The sequence below is a fragment of the Mixophyes fleayi genome, chromosome 2 (genome assembly GCF_038048845.1).
Source record: "Mixophyes fleayi isolate aMixFle1 chromosome 2, aMixFle1.hap1, whole genome shotgun sequence".
NCBI lineage: Eukaryota > Metazoa > Chordata > Amphibia > Anura > Limnodynastidae > Mixophyes > Mixophyes fleayi.
The window spans coordinates 285,475,427-285,500,205 of record NC_134403.1 but is presented as its reverse complement, the minus strand read 5'-3'; the positions used below and the strand labels follow the sequence as shown (position 1 = coordinate 285,500,205).

The 24,779-nt window shown below is 41.6% G+C and overlaps 1 protein-coding gene across 1 annotated transcript in view; it reads right to left on the bottom strand.

Annotated features, from left to right (window-relative positions):
• The window catches only part of LOC142139944 (synaptonemal complex protein 1-like), a 101,728-nt gene that overhangs the window by 8,420 nt on the left and 68,529 nt on the right, over positions 1-24,779 (bottom strand). Inside the window, exon 7 of the mRNA XM_075197811.1 lies at positions 22,680-22,753. Within this exon, the coding sequence (XP_075053912.1) occupies positions 22,680-22,753 (74 nt within the window). The remainder of the gene's footprint in view (positions 1-22,679; positions 22,754-24,779) is intronic.

Here is a 24,779-nt window from a genome sequence, read left to right as displayed (position 1 = left end):
GCCTCTAATGCGGAAGCCCCATTCACATCTGCTCAGGGATCATTGTCACAAGTGGTCGGCGCCCGGTGCTCTGAATGCAAGTGAAAGCTCCCTAAGCAGATAGCGCGTGATTATGTGGTGCGCTGTTCTAATACAGCTGTCCTCAGGTACATTGGAAGTAAGATGCATGATCAGATCAGCACCGGTCATTTTCTGGATATGTTTGCAATCACAAATAAGGCAAAGGACGCTTTGGCTGCAGCAAAGTCACGCTTTGGTATAGGTGAGGAAGCCTATCGCATTTTCAAATTGGTTAGAGGGCAGCCTTGTTTTGCTGCGTGTTATCTGGAGAGCAGGCTGGAAGAACATATAAATGTCATAAAATACATTTACTTGATTCAAGGGATGTACACCCGCTCTGGAGGTAACATGTGGAGGCGTTATGACGAGGCATTGCTTGTTATGGATCTTGGATGTAAGGATGTGAAAATGTGGCTTGAGGTAACGCAACCTAGAACAGGAGTGCATGATGTGGGTGTGACGAGACAAAGGCAAAACCCAAATAGATATGGCCATCCTCTCGGGGCAGATGTTTTGCCTATAACGAAGGTCAATGTGACAGCCTGTAGTTATAAGCAAGCCTGTTCCGTGTGTGGGCGGGGACATCCTAAGAGAGGGTGCAATAGGAGTAGTGGTCCAATTGCCACCGAACAACCCAATGGGGTTCCTGTTTGTTAAAGCCATTTCACCTATAATTTTGTCTGAATTGGGTAAATGGTTTGGTTGGTATCTGTTTGCGGTGACAGGTTCTTTCAGGTTGCAAGGAGTTAAAAAGTCGTGACCACAAAGTTCAAATATCAATCTTTTATTGCAAACAAGTAAAAAATAAAATAATCATATTTAGCTTTGATAGTTCTCTCAGAAATATTTTTAATCAGTAATTATCCACTCTCATCTCTCTTGAGCTGGATAGACAAATGACTGGCACGATTACCGATGGTCCAGGACGAGGCAAAATTAGTTTTTATAGAGAGGAAACTAAGGGTGCCGGATATTACTAACATATAAGGTATAAACAGAATTAAGAACTTCATATTGGTACAGCTATGAGTAAAGAACAGTTTCACTTATTCTACGCAGGCGCAAAGCAGTGAAGTTACATGGGACTTTTCAGTACATGCGCAGTTAGCACTGGACCAACGCCTAGCTGATATATGTATATAGACATATCCCGGCTTTTACTTGGTTACATAGCATTTCATAATACTCACAATAAAAGTACAAGAATAATAAAATGGAGTTCAGCTGCAATTTTGTTTTGCCTCTCACAATCCATCCTTACTTTTATGGGTGTATAGCATCACAGATTTTTCACAGGTAACACCTTGGATGAAAACATTATGTCACACAATTTGGGGGAAAATTCATCAAGTCCCAATTCTCAACAGTATTTAATGTTTCCTCTGTCCCACACAAGTTCGCCACCAGTTTTTCTACTCTAGCGGAAATGCCCATCATTACCAGCAAGATCCCAATACGCAAACAAATTATCCTGGGATGTAGCCAAGGGCTTCTTCTAATCACTTGCTATTATGTGGTTCGAGGGTACAACCTTTGGAAAGGAAAATAGACAGGACCAGTATCATCTTTCAGTAACATGTAATACATTTGTCCTAAACCTTGAGCCACAATTTCTCCCTTCAACTTTTCTGTCTGCTGTCCTGCAGGGAGCACCCAAACCTTCCCACCAGGTATTGAGTATTCAATCTCTTACGAGATAAGCACGGTTTTGGGCATAACCAGTATAGAATCTATGGACTCTCCCTCTATTAACTGGAGGTGGGCATGAACTGTGAGAGTAAAACACCATTCCCCTGTCTCATCTTGTGTAGCTCTATCTTCCCATTCACATGTTTTCTTTATTTTTGTCATGGGGATGAAATACAGAAACTCACTGTCCTTTACTTGTAATATACCTGTAGCAAAAAACAAGGCAACTACTCCTTCATCCCTGTATTCCGCTGGAGATATATCTTCCCCATATGTTTGTGTAAATGTTTATTTGTACGTATGATTACAGCGTGTGGGGGGCCTAGGATATGGAGGGGTCAGTAGTCTTTCAAAGGTTGAAATGTCTTCTCCCACTGACCTTTCGTTCAACAGACACACTGCATCCTGAAGGACCTTATCCCACCCCTTCAAATTAAGCATGGGCATTCTTTTCTTAATCTGGTCCTTCGGGAGCCCATTCATTCGTTCAATTAAGCCTGCTGCTTGAAGATAATAGGGAATGTGGTACAGCCAGTACACTCCCCGATCAGCTGCCCATTGCTTGACTTAGAATACTGAGATGCGCACAGCAGAATGAATAGGATAGGACTAAGGTGTCCCTAGGATTCAGCAGCTGGAATAAGGGAAAGTCCAGTTCCCATAAATAAATTAATTCAGTGCTCAAATACAATGTGTTGTATGGTACTTTCTATGTATTGGACTGGCTCTGTGTTGAGCAAATAAAATATTGAAGTTATTCCATACACAGGAATACTAAAACAGTCCTGAGTTCATAAATCCACTTAAGTTCATCTCTATTGATGATTTTAAAAATGTCACCACCTCGCCAATTTCTTTGTACTTTGGAGATGGCTTTGAATTTCAACTTAGATTGGCCAGGATACCACCCAACAACAGCATCAGCCTTGAGAAAGTCACTACCCTGTAACGATATGCGTCGGCCAATCACAACATTTCTGGATCTAGCCACATGCTTTCTAGGTTGGAACTCACGCCAGTTTGATATACAACAGCATCAGCAGGACATAGAACCAGCTGCCTTCAACCACTCGGAAGGCAGTCTGTCTCTCTCTCTCTTGCTTCACCGCTGACCATTGCCATTTATTGAAGGGACACAAGCGCAAGTATCAGAGACCAATTTACAATTGAACTTCATCTTATTAATTTTCTCCCTCCTGCTTATGAGTCTGCACCATTGCATGTTACTGAATCAGGGAATCTTCCCACTTAGACGATAGTTGATTGCATAGGACTGCCTCTTAACTTTATTATTATCCAGCTATGGACTTTTTCTCCATTTTGTTTTTTGTCTTTATTTTTATTTTTAATATTTATTATTTTCATGAAATTGTAGCATATAGTAAGATTATTTGTATACAACAACAATCCCCGGCGCTAGATATAGATAGTAATGCAAAGACAAAAGTGTAAAAGGTAAATATGTATAATTATGAAGACAAACACATGCATTTTGCATGATATTGCAAAAGCTGAATAAAAACAGAGTCTGCAGACACAATAAAAATACAAAAGAATATATGCATATAAACAACAAAAAAAGGAGAAGAAAAAAAAAATATATATATTGTGAGGACACCGGGGTTAGAACCAAAGCTCACTAGATACCCTGTCCTCTAGGTTCACAGGTCACACAGGTAAGGAGACAGGAAAGAAATAATAATCCCTTTTATTAAACAAAGTGTACACACTTAGTAAAATACAACAGTGCTCCCCAAGGAGAAACTTGTTCCCCCACCAAATATATCAAGTGTCAGAAAATCACCAGTGCAAGTAAAAACTCCCCAACAAAGTCCCCAGCAGGTTACCTCCAAGCACAGAGTCCTAGCAGGCCCAAACTCCTGGTAATAAAATCCACAGCTGACAATCCAAGTGGGCCACGGTTTCTGATCCTTATGGTGGGTCTGTGTATCTTGCTGATCCCAGCCGCCCGGCCAACTCTCCACCAGCTTGGTGGGACCCTGGGTATAGTCTCCCTACCGATGTAGGCTCACCAATTCCCCAGAATCTGCGAGTGTCTCCCGATGGAGTGGTAACAGAATCAGTCCTAGAGGTACACTGTCCGATCTCTGTCAAGAAGCTCCTGCCTTAAGCATTCCTTTAAGGCCCTGCGAGAATACGGTTACTCTCCAACAGTCCAAGTCCTCACTGTCTCAAGATTCTCCAACAACTCCCCCCCTCCCCCAGACAGCTCCCTTTTGTCCCTTCCACAACCCCCCACTCATTGTCCTCTTGTGATTGGTGGTGTGAAGAGTTTGGGTGGTAACAGGGGTGGAAATAGTGCATGACATCAGTGGTCTCCCCCCCTGCGGTGATGGTGCCATTCGGACTGTGTTGCAGACTTGCTAGAACAATAGTTAGCAAACAGGGAGAGACCCCCTCCTGATTTTAGATAAGGTCCTGACCCTCCTCTTTTTAACCCGTTCCACTACTTTTTGATGTCACAGGGTCTACAGCTGATTCACACTTCCTGTGAGCTGCCTCTCCCCTCCCTCTCTGGACAACACAGCAATAACAGATCTGGCCACCGGGCGGCATTTAATAACAGAGTGGGCCATGGTTGTTCAGTTGACCCACTGAGGACAGACCGGGTTGGCAGGATATTCTCAATATAAGGCCCGGGTCTGTCACATATATATCTGTTTCTTCCAATATTGTCAATACAGCCCTAAGTTCTGCATACTGGCTGGAACCTCCTTCTCCTGACTCATAGATGATCTCTTGTGTTTGTGGTTGGTAGGCGGCTGCTGTCCAGCTGCGGCCATTCGATTTGTCAATATGGCCGAACTATCTATGAACCAAGCATATTTCAGCTGTTCTTCCGGAAGTATTGCATATGGTTGGCCACTTGCACTGGCCCTCCTCCTAACTGGAGTTGAGGTAACTCTTTCTCAGTGCTCTCAAAGTTCACCATTCCAGCAATATGTGTGTAAACCTGTGAAGGTTCTTGACTTGATACTCCTCCTCTTTCTTGTAGGTACCATTTCCACTTCTGCAGAGTCTGCTTCTGAGCTACGACAGTATGTGCTCCCAGTCCTTCTGGTCTCAACCAACCAGCCACTGGCAATTCTGTTTTCACAGTCCTACCACTGTTTGAAACGTACAAATCTTGTCTACTTTAGCCGCTAAAGAAATTATATGAGAGCCTCTGGAACTTATTTCTGATTTGCAATGCAAATTTCCTGTTGGAATGTGGATTTTACAACCAGTTCTGGAGTAGGTGGCAAACTGGTGGGTTGCCCCACTGTCCAATGTTTTTTAAAAAGTGGGAAGAGTTCAGCTGATGGTTTTTTTTGCTTGTAAATGACATTTTCAACAGAATGATGGAGAGCATGGGCAAGGCATGAAATGGAAGTCCAGATTGGAGACAGTCATCTGATCCTTACAATCATTGAAACCTAGATGCACTCCTTTAAATTAATGAAATGTGTACAAGTGAATAAAATCATATGAGAGAGTGCAACCTGGATAATTAAGACCACTGTGCATGCGAACAAAAGAAAATATAGTCTGGAGCTCTGAAACAAGCAATATATAAATATATAATATATACAAACAGTGTATAAATCCCAATGTGTCAGCAAATACATAAGTAGGAGAATTTTGTGAACAATATAGCTGCAATGGGATAATCTCACCTGCCAACATCAACATCTCCTGTAGTTGAGTACCTAGTCAGTAGAGCAAAAACTGAACCTCAGGAAGGGGTGTGGCCTGGAGCAGCATGAAGTAGGGCACTAGTTCCATTAGCTCCCGCAAAATCCGTCCCAATTTACATCCTAAAATCCTCTCTCTGATTGCTGCTGCCACTCATTTCTGCAGCCTTATAGCACCTACCTTCTAAAGAGCCAGCGCTGAAGATCTCGGGTGCCTCTGTGACCCCGCGCTGGGACTCTGACAGGAGGCGATTGGGACCTCCGTGCTGTTTGCTGCCCTGCCGCTTCCTCGTGTGCACTAAGAATGGGCTTTAAGATCCGGCCAGTGTCTCCCCTGTGTGTCGCCTGCTGTTTCTGTGCCTGGACCCATCTGAGGAAGGCGCTCCTGCTACAGCACTGTCTGACCTTCGGGGAGCAGGGAGATTGAGGTGAGGACAGCATCCGCCATTTTGGATATTTACAAGTTGTTGGTGAGGCGTGAGGTGACCGTGTCCTCCGTGCTGGACGCCGGTCCGCTATCTCCTCCAGGTGCTTTGTGGTCGAACTTGGTCCGAAGCGTGTTTCCCTTCATATGCCGCCTGTGTACCGCTATGTAATCCTCTGGCTATCTGGATCCAGCGGAGAGAAGAAGGTATACATCTGTTTGGCGCAAAAGCAATGCCTGTCGGCTGAGGTGCCTGTCTGCTGAGGTGCACAGAAGCAGCATTGCACACTAAATATACACAGTGAATATAGACTGCGGGCAGGACTCTGCCAGTGAAGTGATTAGCGGGTTGTGCCTCCTGATATAGCCCTGTTTGTTCTATTGGGTGCAGGGAGAGACCTGTGAGACCTTTGCCCGTCATTTTAGATACTAGCAGGCTGAATCCTCGTGGCAGGCGCCATTTGTATCCTGATCTGACAGGGAAATCTGCACTCTATACAAACCTGTTGCATACTTCAGTATTCTATAAGGCTATATCCTCTGTGCTGGCTAGTCTCGTGGAGGTTTATCATTTTGAAAGAGAGTGACTGTGGTATACTCTCTGTGGGGTGGTGACTCCTCATTATTACTCTATATTCCTGTCTCAGGTGAAGAAATAAGACAAGGGGAGTAAAAGGGAAGAATAAGCCTGGACACTTACTGCTGTTTATTCTGATATACTATCTCTGCAGCATCTTGGGAAAGCATAGTCCCGCAACAGCCGCAGCGGTTAAATTGGAGCGTTACGCTCGTCAATCTACATCATCTGCTCCTAAAGATGCTGGGCAACTAGCTACAGCACCAGATAACCCACCCACTCCGAGTCCGCAGCTCACTGAGACTCCTCCATCCTTACAGCAGATACTTCAGGCTATAAATACTAGTGAAAAGAAGGTCACAAATAGAATAGATGAGGTGCAGGCCGACCTCTCCCTTATGCGACATGACCTTCAAAAAACGCGAGAATCCGAGGGTCACAACCCTGAAGCCTTTTTGGAGAATTGGTTGATCCAAGAATTCGGGGAAAAAAGCCTTCTCTCCTCTTTTCTCAGTTGAAAGAGCACATCGCCTCGCTGCTCAGGCTCCAACGCCTGCAGCTTCACCTCGTACATTCATTGCAAAGATCTTGCATTTCAAGGACAGGGATGCTGTTCTTCGTTTAGTGTGACAACAAGGCCCTCTAAAGTATAACAACCATATTGTTTTTCAGTTTTTCCTGATTTCGCCATGGATGTAAAAAAGTCCAGATCCCAGTTTGCTCCTGTTAAAAGAAGATTGAGAGATCTACAATTGCCATACGCCATGTTATATCCGGCGAGGCTGCGCATATCAGCGGATGGGAAACAACACTTCTTCACGTCGCCTAGGGATGCTGTCGACTGGTTGGATTGTAGACTGCCGGCGGTGGACTTGGTCACTTGTAAGCTTAAGTTTTACATTTTCAATCTTTTTCTTTTTATCTTCAATTTAATAATTGATGTTTCTAATATTGATTAGGCTTTTTCATTACTCTTCTAAAACGGCTCTGTGGTAGAAGGTTTACTCAGGCAGAATTGGTTGGATGATTTAAAATACAGGAGACCTCCTGCTAGTTATAGCTACTCTCCCTATTCTCACAATTAGATAGTTAGGTATATTGGTGTAATCTTTAATAGTTTAAGGATCTAAGTGTACTCTAGCTGTTAGTGTTTTGCTGAGTATGCGGGGTGGGAAGGGATGGTTTGAATTTTGTATTTCATTCTATATATGTATTTTGTTTTTCTTTTTTCATTATGATCCTTTAATGTCAGCCGTGGAAATCTATGTTACGCTTTGATAATGAAGCTTTTTGAGATTAATGAGGGGCAGGTTCAGATTGCATTTAAATGCATAACGTGATAATTTATATTTGTTGTGTAAATATTATGCCTCAGCTATACAGGGATTGTGCTAATGTGGCCCTGCTATCCTCAGATATATGCTACCTGACATGTCATGGTAGGGGTTAAACATGTGGTGGGGGGGCTCCGTCTGCTCACCTGGAATGTAAGAGGTTTAAGCATAATTTGGTACTTTCTCAGCTTAAAAAATATACACCTGACGTTGTTTGTTTGGTGGAAACACATTTGCATGGTGGTAAAGTAATGGCACTTAAAAAACCATGGGTGGGGTGGGTGTACCATTCTGTTCACTCGCCTAGTTCCAGGGGAGTTTCTCTCTTAATAAAGAAAAATATTCATTTTACTCTAGAATGTTTGCAATTAGACCCTTATGGTAGATACGTTTTTATAAGAGCAATAATTGATTCTTCTCCAATAATAATTATTGCAATATATATTCCTCCTCCATATGGTACCAAGGTGTTTGGAAAGGCGGCGTCCTTTATATCCCAATCTCCAAATACTCCTGTTATTTGTATGGGGGACTTTAATAATGTTCCTGATCCTAGGCTTGACAGATGGAGAGAGACTCCTACTACGAGACCCTTAGACTCCCCACGTCCAACTGCATTTTCTAAACTTCTTCAGGAGTAGGGGCTTGTGGATGTCTGGCGAGTTCGTTATCCAAGTGTGCAACAATTCTCTTGTAATTCTACCACATATAATACACTTTCCCGGATAGATCTATCCTTCTGTCCCCCATTTTGTTGCCTCTGGTATTCAAGATCGAATACCTGCCAAGAGGTATATCAGATCATTCTCCTGTTTTAGTTCAGGTGGACACTATGGTAGATAGGGGAACTCATTTTTTGGAAATTGCACCCAGCCTGGCTGCAACCGATGGTTGGTGAAGCTGATCTCATAGCATTATGGGAAGGGTACTTTGGGGATAATTCCTATGCTTATCCAGCCTTGCTATGGGATACCTTTAAGGCCTTTTTGAGGGGAACACTTATAAAGAAAGTGGCAGATATTAAAAAATTCAATCACTCCAGGGAGGTGGAATTGGAACGGTCTTGTAGAAATCTAGGGGTAAATGTATTTGCCTTTACAAGCCAGCGCCGCTTTAAATTTTAGCTGTAAACTCGCCGATTTCCGGCGACTTGAAAAAATCAGAGTATAATACATTTAACCCCTAGAGTCTACATATTTGATATCGCGTTCAATGGAGGATAGAGTCCAGTGGTTGGTTGCACAACATAAATGGTCAGATTATTTACTGGACAAATCGAAAAGGAGGTTATTATTTGCTAGACACGCACAATATTCGGTGGCTGACATGGGTGGCAATTACTTGGCCTGTTTGTCTCGGGAGGAAAGCGATAGCAGGATAATTACAGCCATTTTAGATCAGAATGGAGTGAAACAATACGCAGGGGTGGATATAGCCAACTCCTTTTTGTATTATTACAAAGAACTTTATGCCTCCAAGTCGTCCTTTATGGATGCAGAGCTTCACTTATATACTTAGATTCTATCCAACTCCCTAGTTTGACCAGTGACTCTGTTGCTTTGTTGGATGCCCCTCTCACAATTGAAGAAGTTGAATTGGCAATTAAATCCTTTCCCAACGGGAAGTCCCCAGGGTCGGATGGCATTCCAGTGGAATTGTATAAAAAATTTGATACGTTTTTTTGTCCTGCAACTACACGCTCATTATGCTAGAATACTGGAATCAGATGTAATGCCTGCTACAATGTAAGAGGACTTAATTGTTGTATTGCCCAAACCTGGGAAAAATCCTTTGTAAACAGATTCTTATCGTCCAATTCCTCTGCTGGGTTCTGATGTTAAAATCCTCGCTAAAATTCTGACTACAAGACTTAATTCGGCTTTGCCTAATCTCAGACTATATTACATGGCAGCTCAGTTGTCACACTTGATTGAATGGTTGAGTGGATGTGATACAGGCTCTTTGTTGGGCTTTTTTGGTGAGCGGGCGGGGCCTCAGTTCACCCCATTGCAGGTGCTTTTGGTGGCTCGGTTTTGTAAACTAGATGCCCCTATCATTGCACAGGCAATTAGGATTTGGAATATGGCACATAAAATCCTTGGGGGGAATGGAGTGGGTGCAGATACTCTGATCTGGTATAATGATACTCTACCTGAATTGTGTAAATTGAGTGGGGATTGTTTCTGACGTCGTCTGGGAGTGTCCTTGTTAGGTCAGCTCTATGAAACAAGTCTGTTTAAATCTTTTGAGCAATTTAAAAGAGATTTCCAGATCCCTCAGAGGGCCTTCTTTTGTTATTTGCAAATCAGACATGCTACTCTGTCTCAGTTCGGGAACACTCCCGTCACACTGGTAACTTCTCCTATCAGATGGCTATTAGAGTATGAAAGGTCGCAGAGTCATTTCATCTGTGTATGCGGAGCTTAGCCATCATCAGACTTGTAATAGCTTATTACCTCTTAAAGCGAAGTGGGAGTCCAATATTGGCACAATTGAAGAGGAGTGGTGTCACAATCTAAAAAGTATAAAACTCACCACTTCTTCTGTCCGTTTTCAACAAATTCACTTTTATATTTTACATAGGGTATACCACACTCCAATGTCCTTGGCAATAATGGACAGGACACGGAACACTAATTGCCCTAAGTGCAGTCTGCCAGGATGTGATTTCTGGCATTTGCTATGGGATTGTCAGGTGGTTCACACCTTTGGGAAAAGAGTGTGGAAGTGTATTGTTGGGGTTGTACCCGGAATCCCTCCTCTGGAATCTAAGTTATGCTTATTTGGTATATTACTAGAAGATAACTTAAGTGTACCTCTGTATAAATTTGTTTTCATAGCCTTAACTCAAGCAAAAGTTATCATAGCGCGCAACTGGTTTGCAAACGTAAAACCAGATTACTACAATTGGAAGGCCTTGGTAAATGACACTATGGACCATGAGAGATACACCTATAATTTGAGAAGGGCAGAACACAAATATCATGAAATCTGGTCCTTGTGGTACGAATCTAGGCATAGACTGAGAAGGGTGGGTCAGGATTCTAGTTAATACGACGAGTGAGTCCCATCTGGTTTGGGCTAAGTAACACTAATTTTACTAAATCTGCTCAGACAAACTTTGCAATTTCAGGTGGTGCCTTTGATACTGGTATTTACCTAATATTCATGCATTCACTCATGTTTGTATGTATTTGTCTAGTCAAAATCTGGATCTGCTCCTTTTACATTTACATTTATATCCGCAGTGATCTCATTTTAAGCTCTGATTAACGGCTGACACGTGTTATGTAATGTTATGTTTTGTCTTTATCTAATTTGTTTGTTTGTTTCTGTACATTCTTCTTTTGTATTTACTAAAATTCAATAAAATAATACTTGATTCAAAAAAAAAAACTGAACCTCAGGGTGCCTTGTTTAAAACTTTCCTAAGTCTCCATTTAATTTTCCTGGCTGCACTCTCTTAAATGATTTTATTGACTTAAAGACATTTAATCAATTTAAAGGAGCACACCCTGGTTTCACTGATTCTAATTTGTTTTTTGGTAGTCGGCCCCTCCCCTCATGTGTCCAATACTTACAGCTGGTGGAGGGTCACAGACTGGACACACAGTGTCTACACATGGTGAACCTGCTGATGAAGATTTGAGCAAGTCGACTACCCACGAGATCCAGATCAGGCAGGGCACACTGTAAAGTTAACAAAAGACTGGGTCATCTGGTCATCTCCATGTTCTTCTGACTTTCTGCCTAGGTGGAGCAGACAGGCTGATTTTCCCTGGACCAAGAAGGGTGGTTGGTATGTGTAGAGATGGTGGAGCTACTGGACAGAGATCTGTCAGAAGGAGCTTGTGCCTGCAATGTTGTTCTAGAACTAGACCAGGGAGTTTTGAGGTTAGTGCTCCTTAGATGATGGCTAAAAAGACTTGAGCAGGGTAAGGCCAGCGGAAGGCTGCAGGGCTGTAGAGTGAAGCACAATAGATATTCTGCTTCAGAACAGAGGTAGGTAAAAGACCAGACATACTGGAGGTCTTTCTTCCAATAGAAATTGCCTGGTTTAGTAAGGTGAGCGATATTTATAAGGCTATTTAAGTAAATTCTGATGAAACCGCCCCTTCAGTAGCAGAGAAACGCATCAGGTGTGCAAGCTTGAGTAATAATTCCAGATCAGCTCATCATTGAACAGTGGCAATATAATCTTGTGGTTCCAACATTGTATGGTGATGATAACCTTAAGAAAATAAAGTGCCTCCTTGGAAGCAAGCTATACATAAATAACTTTGTTTTGAGATAATAAGGAAAACTTTACTTTTTTGGCTTCAACTTGTTGCCTAATAGACTTAATTTGTTATCATAAAACGATCTATGGAAATACTTCCTAAAGATGCTGGGAATATTGTTTAGATAACAGAACATCATTTTATCTTGGAAACATTAAAGAGAGTGTTTTTTGGAATATTTTATATACTCCAGCCCCATAACAATTGAGTGCAATAAAGGTATAAAGAGACTGTTACGAGCCGCGGCGGCACTCACAGCCGCCGCGACTTTCTTCCAGTGCTCTCCAGCGTACCGGCCGTCACCTTGACGTCACTTGCGGGCAGCACCCGACCATTGCCAAGGCAACGGTCGGACGCTAGTCGTTCAGCGCCGCGTCCCGGCAATGTAGAAAGCAGGGCGCGCGTGCAAACAGTCCCCCAGCCTGCGGGCTAAATAATTAATTAATTAAATTATATGCTGGGGCTGTAGATACTTGCAGAGCTAGGCTCTGATTGGCTGCCATTAACTACTTGATTAACTGTCCGTCCGTATCGGTGATATTAGGTCATCCCTGGCTGCGGCTTCATAACCGTGTAAATGACTGGGCACAAGGGAAGATTACCCAGTGGAGGTTCCCATGTTCTCAGACTTGTTTGAAGTTACCTCTTTGGATGTTGCAGCCTGCTTCACCTTTACTACCTCCGCAATACCAGGAATTCTGGGATGTATTCTCTAAAAAAGCAGCTGACACTTTGCCGCCTCATCAGGAATACGATTGTGCCATCAAATTAATTCTGGGCGCTAAGTTACCTAAAGGGAGACTGTACTCACTCTCCAGTCCTGAAACCCAAGGCATGCAGGATTACGTCAAAGAAAACCTTCAGAAAGGCTTCATTAGGCCTTCAAAATCACCAGTGGGAGCCGGTTGCTTCTTTGTTTCCAAGAAGGATGGTGGGCTATGTCCCTGCATTGACTTTAGAGGTCTTAACAAAATCACTGTTAAAAATATGTAGCCACTTCCTCTCATCTCGGTTCTGTTCGTACAACTCAGAGGTGCTACTATCTTTACCAAATTGACCTTCGTGGGGCATACAATCTCATCCGCATCAAAGAAGGAGATGAGTGGAGAACGGCTTTCAATACCCAGTCCGGCCACTACGAGTATCTAGTTATGCCATTCGGTCTCTGCAACGCACCAGGATCTTATTAATGGCGTTTTCCGGGAATTCCTTGATGAGTTTGTGGTGGTATACCTGGATGACATACTGATATACTCTCATTCCTTGTCGCAACATCGGCTCCACGTCCAACAAGTACTCCATAAATTACGGGATCATCACTTGTTCGCCAAGCTGGAAAAATGCGAGTTTGAAGTTCAGAGTGTATCGTTCCTTAGTATATCATATTTTCGACCATTTTTTCTATGGACCCAAATAAAGTGCAAACTATTCTTGATTGGGTGTGACCTGTTAATCTGAAGGCCGTACAAATGTTCCTGGGCTTCGCTAATTACTACCCAAGATTTATTCAAAGTTTTTATGACTTGGTAGCCCCCATTGTTGCCCTCACCAGAAAAGGGGCAGATCCGGGCGACTGGTCTTCGAAAGCTATCAGTTCCTTTGAGGCTCTAAAACAGGCATTCATCTACGCTCCTGTCTTAAGGCATCCTAATCCTGACTTGCCTTTTGTTCTAGAGGTTGATGCCTCTGACTTTGGTGCAGGTGCTGTACTCTCACAAAAGGATCTTGATGATCATTGATTGCTCCCTTGCACCTTCTTCTCCTGGAAATTCTCTTATGCAGAGGCCAACTATGATGTTGGCAATCGAGAACTCTTATCCATGAAAAAGGCTTTTGAAGAATGGCGTCTTTGGCTGGAAAGGGCGATCCATGTCATCTCAGTCATTACTGACCATAAGAATCTCCAATATATTGAATCAGCAAAACGGCTGAACCCAAGGCAAGCCCGTTGGTCATTGCTCTTTACTCGCTTCCGTTTTACTATCAGTTACAGACCAGGGTCTAAGAACACTAAGGCTGATGCCTTGTCCAGAAGTTTTACCTCTCATCATGCACCAGCTCTGAAAACACTGCCAATTATACCATCTACAATTATTCATGGCACTTTAGCCCAGGATTTGACTTCAACCTTTCACAGATTCCAAAAATTGGCTCCCGCTGGGACACCTGCGAACTGCTTATTTGTTCCGGTTCACCTCCGAAAGGCTGTCCTCACTGAGGCCCTTGACCATAAAACCACCGGACACCATGGTATCTGTAAAACTACAGAAAACCCTTCACGTTCAGTTTGGTGACTACCATGTCTTCTGATGTTCAAGACTATGTTATGTCCTGTGAAGTCTGTGCCAAGAACAAAACTCATAGAAACCGTCCTTCTGGTCAGCTGATGCCCTTATCTGTTCCTTCTAGACCGTGGACACACCTGTCAATGGATTTCGTTGTGGAGCTTCCTTTCTCAGCGGGCTACAATACTATCTGGGTTGTGGTTGACCGCTTCAGTAAAATGGCCCATTTCATACCCCTAACCAGACTCCCTAGTGCACAGACCTTGGCATCACTTTTTGTCCAACACATTTTCCGGCTCCATGGTTTACCGGTTAATATTGTTTCTGACCCTGGTTCCCAGTTTGTGGCTCAATTCTGGAAGTCCTTTTGTTCTCTCCTTGGAACAAACATCAGACTCTCCTCAGCATACCATCCACAATCCAATAGACAAACTGAGAGGGTCAATCAGTCCCTGGAACAATTTGTACCTTTTATATACCTCTGAGTTTCACAACAATTGGTCAGCCGTGTTACCCTGGGCGGAGTTCGCATACAACAATTACTGCCATTCCTCCACTTGTACGTCACCATTCTATTGCAATCTTGGTTTCCATCCTAGATCTAACTCTCTGGCTATGCTTAACTCTTCTGGGCTTCCTGGCATACACTCTACGGCTGCTGGGCTGAGGAGCATCTGGAAAAGTTCATGCCGCCTTAAAACGGGCCACATTTCTATCGAAAAAATTTGCGGGCCAACACCAAAGGAGCTGCTCTTTCAAAGTGGGTCAGAAGGTTTGGCTAACTACCCGTAATATCGGGCTCAGACAACTGTGCAAAAAGCTTGGTCCTAGATTTATCGGTCCCTTTGCCATCATCAAGCAAGTGAATCCAGTGGCCTTTAGATTGAAACCCCCGCGCTCTTTAAAAATCCCAAACACGTTCCATTGCTCCTTACTTAAACCTGTAATGTTTTCCAGTAAATTTAAAGGTATTCAGCATCAGAGGTCTCACTCTGTTAATGTGGAAGGACATCGGTAGTTTGAGATACAGAAGATTCTTGATTCTAAGAAGGTCCAGGGGCAATTTCATTTTTTGGTCCAATGGAAGGGCCGTGGTTTGGAGGAACGTGCCTGGAATTCACAGAACCGTCTTCATGCTGACAGACTCATTAGTAATTTCTTCAAGCAATTTCCCAGAAAGCCAGGGTGTCTGGGTTTCCTAACCCATCCTCAAGGGGGGGGTACTGTTACGATCCGCGGCTGTACTCACAGCCTCCGCGACTCACCTCCAGTGCTCTCCAGCGTCCCGGCCATCACCTTGACGACTGGGACATCACTTTCGGGCAGGACCCGACGCAACGGTCGGACGCTAGTTGTTCAGAGCCGCGGCAATGTAGAAAGCCGGGTGCGCGCAAACAGTCCCCCAGCCTGCGGGCTAAGTAATTAATTAAATTATATGCTGGGGCTGTAGATACTTGCAGAGCTAGGTTCTTATTGGCTGCCATTAGCATTTAAGGCCGGGTGGGCAGCACAGTGGCCTAGTGGTTAGCACTTCTGCCTCACAGCACTGGGGTCATGAGTTCGATTCCCGACCATGGCCTTATCTGTGTGGAGTTTGTATGTTCTCCCTGTGATTGCGTGGGTTTCCTCTGGGTGCTCCGGTTTTCTCCCACACTCCAAAATCATACTGGTAGGTTAATTGGCTGCTATCAAAATTGACCCTAGTCTCTCCCTCTCTGTCTCCTTGTCTGTCTGTCTCCCTCTGTGTCTGTGTGTGAGTGTGTGTCTATGTTAGGAAATTTAGACTGTACGCTCCAATGGGGCAGGGACTGATGTTAATGAGTTCTCTGTACAGCGCTGCGGAATTAGTGGCGCTACATAAATAAATAAATGATGATGATGATGATGAGGGCTGAGCCTCCCTGCCGGTTATAGTGTCCTAGTTGTGTACCATTGCTGACCTGCTCTAGATACTCTGATTGCTGGATACCTGTTGTGACCTTCTGCCTGTTTACTGGACCTTGTCTGCTTGCCTGTGACCCTGACCTTTTGGCCTGTACTTTGGATTCTACTGTTATGCTTGTGACCCTGACCTTTGGCGTGTTTTCTGACTATTGTACCCTGCAAGTGACCCCTGACCTTGGCTTTCGTCTGACCATCGATCACCATCTCCGCTGTCTCCGGGCCTGCGCTGCGGTTTAGTATAACAAACCTACACTACATTGGAGTTAAGTCCTGGGGGCATCCAAGTACCTGTGAGCGCGTCTAGCGCTACGGGAAAGGTGGCTGCTATAGGTGAAGACATCCGCCTATCAGTTCTGCAGATTCGTTATCTGACCAGACATCTTAACAGAGACAACCTGTAGTCACGGATAATCCATAGAGATTTGCTTTCTTCTTTATTTGGCTTCAACTTGTTGCTTAAGGAACTGGATTTGTGTGTGAGCTTAATTCTGGATGTGGAAATATCAAACACACAACGGAACTTCTATTAATTTCTGATGCATAAAGGCAATTAACATTTGGACTATTCAAGATAGAGAGTTTTTGAATAAACATTGTACTAGATTCACAAGAATTGAGATATTTTGTGCAGATTATGTAGTATATCTAATGACTGATTGTTATTTTCTGTTGAATTCATGTATGACAATGTGAATATTTTATGTAACCTCTCAAAGTATGCTTTGCTGACTGACCTAAGTGACCTGTGCAATTGACCAAGAGTCTTTTGAAACTAGCCAGGCCAGAAATAGATAAGCATCTCGGAGGAGTTTGAAGACCAAAAGTTGTAAACCATCTTGCCACTCAAGCAGAGCAGAGGTGCCCAAACAAATATCTTACTGTTAATTTACTTCAAAGCTCAGTGTCATGGCCGTATTGTTCGGGAAGAGTGTGCCATTCACCATTTCGGATAGGGTAGTTGATCCAAATGATAGATATCTACTGCTAGATGTCCAGATCCATTACTATAAATATAGGCTTTTAAACATATACGCCCCTAATGTTAATCAAAAATAATTTTTCCACTTCATATCCCAACTTGTTGCTTGAAGAGAAACTCCAAACCTAATAGTAGGGGACAACTTGAACTTGGTAGATGATCCAACTATGGACAAAAACCCTACTCCCCAGAACCTCAGATCTGTCTTGTGGACCCAGATCACTACCCTAAAAACAATGCATGGTTTCACAGATCCATGGAGACTGTTAAACCCCTCAGATAAATCCTTCACCTTTCACTCAGGAGTTCACATCTCATTTTCTAGGCTTAATTATATATTACTGGCAGATTCCCTGATACCCGAGGTTATGAAGACTGATATTGGTTCTATACTTATATCTGATCATGCCCCTGTATCAGTATCGCTCCGCCTTCCCCTGGAAGGGCAACGGAATTTCACTTGGCGATTCCCATCCTACTTATACACATCAGAAAACTTTAAACAGCACCTTAAATATCATTGGATGGAATATCAAGTTAATAACATTGACCACTTTTACAATCCAGTGTTATTCTGGGAGACTTTTAAGGTGGTTTTGCGAGGGAATATAATAACATACATGGCCAACAGGAAAAAGGAATCAAATAAAATCTATCAATCTCTTATACAAACAATGAGAACCAAATATAATGTTTATCTCTCTGACCCTAAAGACACAGCACTAGCTATTTATAAACAGGTGAAGCAAACATTAGAAAATTTTCTACTGGCCCAGTCCAGAGTAAATTACACAAGTACCGTAAATAGGTACTACACTCGCTATTAAAACGTCAGATTCTACGTTACCCCTTACTAAATCTAAAGAAATAGCAGATACTTTCCTTAAATATTACCAGACACCTTATACAGCCACTTCACCTAACAATCCACTTTTAAATGACTTACTACAAGAAGGTAATTTGCCCAAGCTGTCTCCTGAGCAACAGGATCTATTAAATACTGAGATCTCTTCTCAAGAGATCTCAGATACCATCTCAGACCTGAAGCTTAATAATTTCCCTGGCCCTGATGGTTATTCACGTGAATATTATAAACTTCTAAAAGTAGAAATAGTTCTGACTTTGTTAGAGCTTTATCGGACAATTCACAATCACCGTCCTCACTACCCATCTTTTAATCAGGCATACACTCCTCTAATTCCAAAACCAAATAAGGACCCTATGTTGGTGTCCTCATATCGCCCTATCACATTATTAAACTTGGACTTTAAAACCCTCTCTCGCATAATTGCTAAATGTCTTCAAACTATACTGCCCTCTCTATTGACCTCACAGCAACTAGGCTTTGTCCATGGACGCCACGCGGTGCGTGGTATTCGCACTGCAATTGCCTCGATAATTGCCTCTTCTCAGAACCCCCATTCATCTGATATGCTTCTCAGTCTGGATGCCCACAAAGCATTCAATACAGTATCTTGGTCCATTTTATCAGCTGTATTGAGTAAAAGGGAATTTGGACCAGATTTCATAGCAATGATAGACTATTTTTATGACACACCATCAACATCTTTAATTATTAATACATTACTGGGAGACTCACTAGTGATGAAAAGAGGTACTCGACAGGGATGTCCGATGTTCCCACTGTTTAATGTATCGTTAGACCCAATGCTGAGAATAATTCAGCAATGGCCCCAGTTGAAGGGCATCTTTGTTGGTACAGAATGTACCAAAATCACAGCGTTTGGAGACGATATTCTACTTCATACTTCAAACCCAGAGTCTTGGCTGAGCCCATTAATGGAGAAAATTGGGGAAATTGGATCAGTATCAGGATTCAAAGTGAACCTTAAAAAATCAACGGCTATTTTCCTTGGTAGAGGTCCAGTAGAAACTCCATGGGCCCAATCCCTTAGGTTACAATGGGCTGATAAGTCAATACCATATTTGGCGGTCCGGCTCCCGGAGAATATGGCCACTCTCTACAATCTTAATATTGGCAAAGCCATAACTGATATGCAAAAGGAACTGGAAGTTTGGGAACAACTTAATCTTTCTTATTTGGGCAGGGCAAACCTCTTCGCCTATTGTACCCTTTGCAAACATTGCCACTCCTTTTAACACAAAAAGATACACAACAAATTAACTATCTGTTCCGCAAATTTACATGGAAAAAGAAGTGCCCTAGGATCAGTCTTATTAAACTCCAACAACCCAAAACGAATGGGGGTATAAATTTCCCTGACAAAGTTCAATACAGTCATGCAGCTCATCTGCGCTATCTGAAAGACTGGCTAATGGATCAGAGTACTTACACTAATTTAGCAGTAGAGAAACAATTGCTCTCTGATATCCAATTAAAGGCCTTTCTTCATTTGCATGACCAGGAATTACCTTCCCATACTCTTGAAAATCCCCTTGTTCTGTTAGGAAGATTTAGCATATATTACAACATAAACTCTATCTTAACCCTTATAAATCCATACATTTACTGTTTGTCAAAAATCCTATATTCCAAAATGGTATAGCGGCTCACCCCTTTACTATGTGGGAGAAGGAGGGACTGCAGTCAGTTGAACAACTATTGATTAGGACTAGGAGAAAACCAGTCCGCCATAATGGGGCACTGGAATTATTTCCTTATTTGGGACCATGTGGCCTTTCTTTCATTTAGGCCCAACATTATGCCCGAGAGGTGATTTCTCTTTTAACAGCAGTCAATTGGGATAATCCCCTTGATACCTTATTACTAACTTCCCCCTCCAAATAGGGAGCAATTTCATCTAATTATGCCTTTCTGAGAACCAGAATAGATTACACCAAAATTAATTTGGGTCCGAGTGGTTGGTTACGCTACTTTCCTCAATTAACAGAACAGATGTTGTTGAAGCAATTGGCTACTTCAATAAAATTCTTTACAGCCTCCATGTATGCAGATATGTTCCTCAACATATTTCATAGAGGCTACCTCTCACCTCATTGCCGAAATATCATTGGTCTTTCAGCTGATTCCAGGTGCCCCAAATGTGGTGAACCCCAAGAGCATTTATATCATTGTTATGGGCTTGTCCTGTGATTAAGGCCTTCTGGACCCGGGTATGGAGATTTGTGACTGCAGAGTTAATAAATTACCTGCCATTTACTCCTGATTGGGCAATTCTGAGCATTTTGTCTCCCGATAAGCGGACTTCTGCAGGGGGAAGAAGGTTACTTATTGCAATATCTGCTGAGGCTAGAAAGTCGGTCCTCCATACGTGGATTCAGAATTCCCCTCCAACGCTCGACTTGTTCAAGGAGAAGATGTACTCTCTCCTGAGGATGGATTGGCTGGAAGCATCCCTCCAGAAGGGTACATAAACTTGCAAGTTCCTCGAAACCTGGGAAAGATATATCAACATCCTATCCACCCCGCTGCTAGTACAGCTCCATGATTGCTTCTATCAGACGTTTGAAACTAGAGTATTCCTTCAAGACCCTCCAATCCTCATATAGGGAAATAGAGAAAGCCTATCCTCTTTTTCTGGTCTCTCCGCACCTTGATGTTTCTCAGGCAGTAATTAGATATGGGATGGAGAAAATGGAGTGTTCTGTTTGCTCTTGACCCTGGTAGATGTTGTTATGGTTATTATCATTGCTACTATTATTATTACTATTACAATATCCTACAAAATGACAAAGTTAATTATGCGAAAAACCCATAACTTGTCTACGTTGGGAATGTGTGTTTCTGGGAAAGCCCAGATGTGTTTTGTTATTTCTTTTAATTATATGTAGATAAAAATGCGATCTAACATGGACATCTCTCCCTGACCGCGCGCACAAAATATGTAACAATATATATAGACATGTATGTTGATTGAACCTGCAACTGATTTTCAATATGTAACAAATATTATTGCATTATATGTATCTGAACATCTTCAATAAAGATGTTTTATATATAAAAAAACAAAACACATGCATCTTTTTGGCTGACAGGACATTACAATTATATCAAATTTCTTACAAAATATCCTTCAGAATTTGCACACAAATTGCACTTCCCAATATAGATGCAAGCTTTCTTTAATAAACAGTTTTGCAAATAGATTGCTGTTGACAACCCCTAAAGAGAATCTTAGAAAAACAATTTACCATGAGCCAGATGACTATGCAACAGCTTAGAAAACGGAATATTGATGATAAAATACACAATATGAATATGAATCTACATTTTTCTTGAATGAGTACACTGAGTAGAGGACCTTAAGGTGTTTGAAAACGGACTTTATTCTGGTTGTTAACCAAAACAGTCAACAATAAGTTATGATGATGACTTTTGGTGTTTTCTTAATTCCCGATCACCTGACAACAAGCAGGGACAAAACTTTATAGAAACAAATGTCTGTCTAGGAGGAACTTTCAAAGTATTGGTGGATGTAATAGCCATGAATTGGAAGGATCGAAGACATGAGGGGGCTCCTACGTTTCTTTCTAGTCCCGATGTTCGAAGGACAGAGAGAGCGCAATTTTGGTACTTACGCAATAAGTGAGAATGAAGTCAAACTGAGAAAAGATGAAAGATCTTCTGGTTTACCATGGATTCACTTTCTGAGCTGTCTTCAAATGGTAATGTAACCATTCCTCCAAAGACAGCTTAACAGTCCATGCCATGAAAATATTTTAGAACATTATTCACTGTTGCAGTTTATAAGAAGATTGTTGGTATTTACCATTTTCCCTTTTTTTACTTTTATTGATTTATGATTTTGTCCTAAATGGCAACCAAACTCACATGGTCCATTATGTAGTTAGTAGAGAGTCTTTGGAACACCCCTTTGAGCTCCGCTTTCACATGATATGATGAAAGATGGGGCAGAAGCAGAGAGCTTTTGAAACGGAGATGATTTGAAAAGGTGACTTATATTGCTATATCAAGAAAAAAAATCTTCTATTTGGGTTTGCTGCTTTAACAGACTGCATCAGAGAGCGATAGCAGTCACCTTTTAACTGGATTTTCCAAGATGTCTGTTAAAGATCCTATAAATTTTGGTTATACACCCAAATCGGGCCACTAATGATCACTTATTATATTACAATGTGTGTGGACAGTACTAGATTTATTCTCCCTAAAAAATGCCATATGTAAATTAATGTGTAATGAACACTACAAACTAATTATTCAGCTACAATTTGTGAAACAATCAGAATATTCTACGATTTAAGCACATTTTTTAAGTCCAAATATGAACAGAATATACATTCATTCTCATTTCCATTGATATCTCCAAATCTGGGTTACACAAATCTCAAAAGTGCGATCTACACCAGGATTGGTGAAGAAAAATATCTGATCTATAACTACATTACATATTACATCACTGCAAACATTTTAACAAAATGAAACAGAACCCAGTTTACTGATATACTTACACATATTAGCTTTCTCTGCAGCTCGATCACAAGTATCCTTAAGAAGGTTACACACATGCCTTGTTGCATTGCTTCTGCAAAAGGAGAAGTAAAAAAATATAAGCATATAATTTAATGTTTGAATAAATATCTGTATAATGGAACTGCAAGCCAGTATGAATGAGTAGGAATATCGGGCATTAATTCAGCCTACGTATATGGTTTGGGTTTGGGCTGTTTATATTTGAGAAAGAGATGCATTACAAGTTGTATTAAAAATGAGCATCACAGTGAGTACCAGAATATGTTGTCGAAAAATTGGATAAAGTCGGCTAAAATGGATTAATATTGGTCTATCATGCGACTGCGGTTAGTACGCTACATCATACAGGGATTATTAATGAAATCGCACAGGTAGACAACACTCACAGTTACAATCACATTTACATTTGTAAAAAGTACACATTTATTATCCACATTCATTTATTAAATTAATTAGAGATTATAGGAGACATTCTGGATCCATTCTCTAAATACATTAAGCCCTGGGGTCTCAATGAATCCGTTGAATTAAATAATGTATTATGAAGGTTTATTATTATTTGCTATAAGACAGAAGGCTTCCTAAGGGAGAGCGCTTCTAAATTAATTATGGATGAAATGTAGTTTATTTAGACATGGTGGTGGCAGAATTAAAATTCAACTTGGAAAGGGGTTCCTATTAAATGATTTAATCAGAGAAACGTGAAAAAAAAGTTGCATTTTCACAGTAGCTAGAAGCTCTAAGTGGAAAACAGCTTGATTAACATGAAATTAAATCAAAAACAGTCCAATAAACTCTTGACCCAGTTTGAGAGAAGGCATTGGTTGTTTGAGGTTTTTAGTGTACAACCAGACTCTGCCTCCAACCTGTAAATTGGGTATAGCTCTATGGTGTTTGACTGCCCTTTTATATAATCATCATCATCAGCAGCAGCTATTTATATAACACCACTAATTCCATAGCGCTGTGCAGAGAACTCGTTCACGTCAATCCCTGCTCCATTGGAACTTAGTCTAAAATTTCTAACATACACACACACAATGTTCCTGAGCTTCTCTCAAAAAACTTAAATTAGCCTCTGTTGTGTTTCCTGTAAAAAAAAAAAGTGATTCAATCAGTTACAGTTGGCATTGTGGAGAATAATTTGGAATAAACTTTGGATGGAACCCTAAATTGGAAAAGAAAGGATTCTTCCTGAGCTGTGTTCAGAGTTGTTGCAAGCAAATTCAGCAGTGGGTAAAAGGTCTCCCCAATCATCTTGAAACATAGTAAATATTGTTTAAGAGTCTGATTAATTTTTTCAGTTTGCCCATCTGACTGTGGATAGATTAACATTTACTCTAAGGTGCAAAAACTCTTACCTAACTTGGGAGTAAATTGTACACTTCGATCTGAAACTATATGATCGGGATTACCATGAAGTCAGAATATTTCCTGAATCATTAATTCTACTGTCTGTTCAGCAGTGGGTACCCCTTTGGTTGGGATTAAATGAGCCATCTTTGTGAGATACTCCACTACAACCAGGATTGTTGTCATCCATTTAAAAGAGTTAAATCAACTATTATTATGATTATTATTATAGTAGATTTGAAAGCACAGTGCTCCCCAGCACTGTATAATAGTGAAAAAAGGACATACATAAAACGGAGACATATAAGGTAGACAAAAAAAAATGCTGATATTAAATCAAAAGGTATGGAAGAACCTGCTCATGAGAGAGCTTACATTCTAAGAGGAAGAGGGCATAGCTGCAACAAGAGGGGCAAGTGTGGTTTAGAGTGGAGATTGGGACATTTGTGAGGGTGCATTACTGTTTGTAATATCATTGAGGATAAGGTAAGTTCTAAAAAAGAAATGGGTTTTTAGAGAGCATCTAAAGATTTGAAGGCTGTGGGAAAGCCTGAATGGGTGTGGTAGGGAATTCCATAAGTGGTAGACATTTAGCTTCAAGGGCGAGCTGAAACAGGAAGAGGATTGAGTAAACCCGAAGTCTAACTGAGTGAAAATTTGCTTGGGGCACATGTCAGTAATAATGGATTATATCTTTTAACACCTCTTTCAAAACATGGTCACCA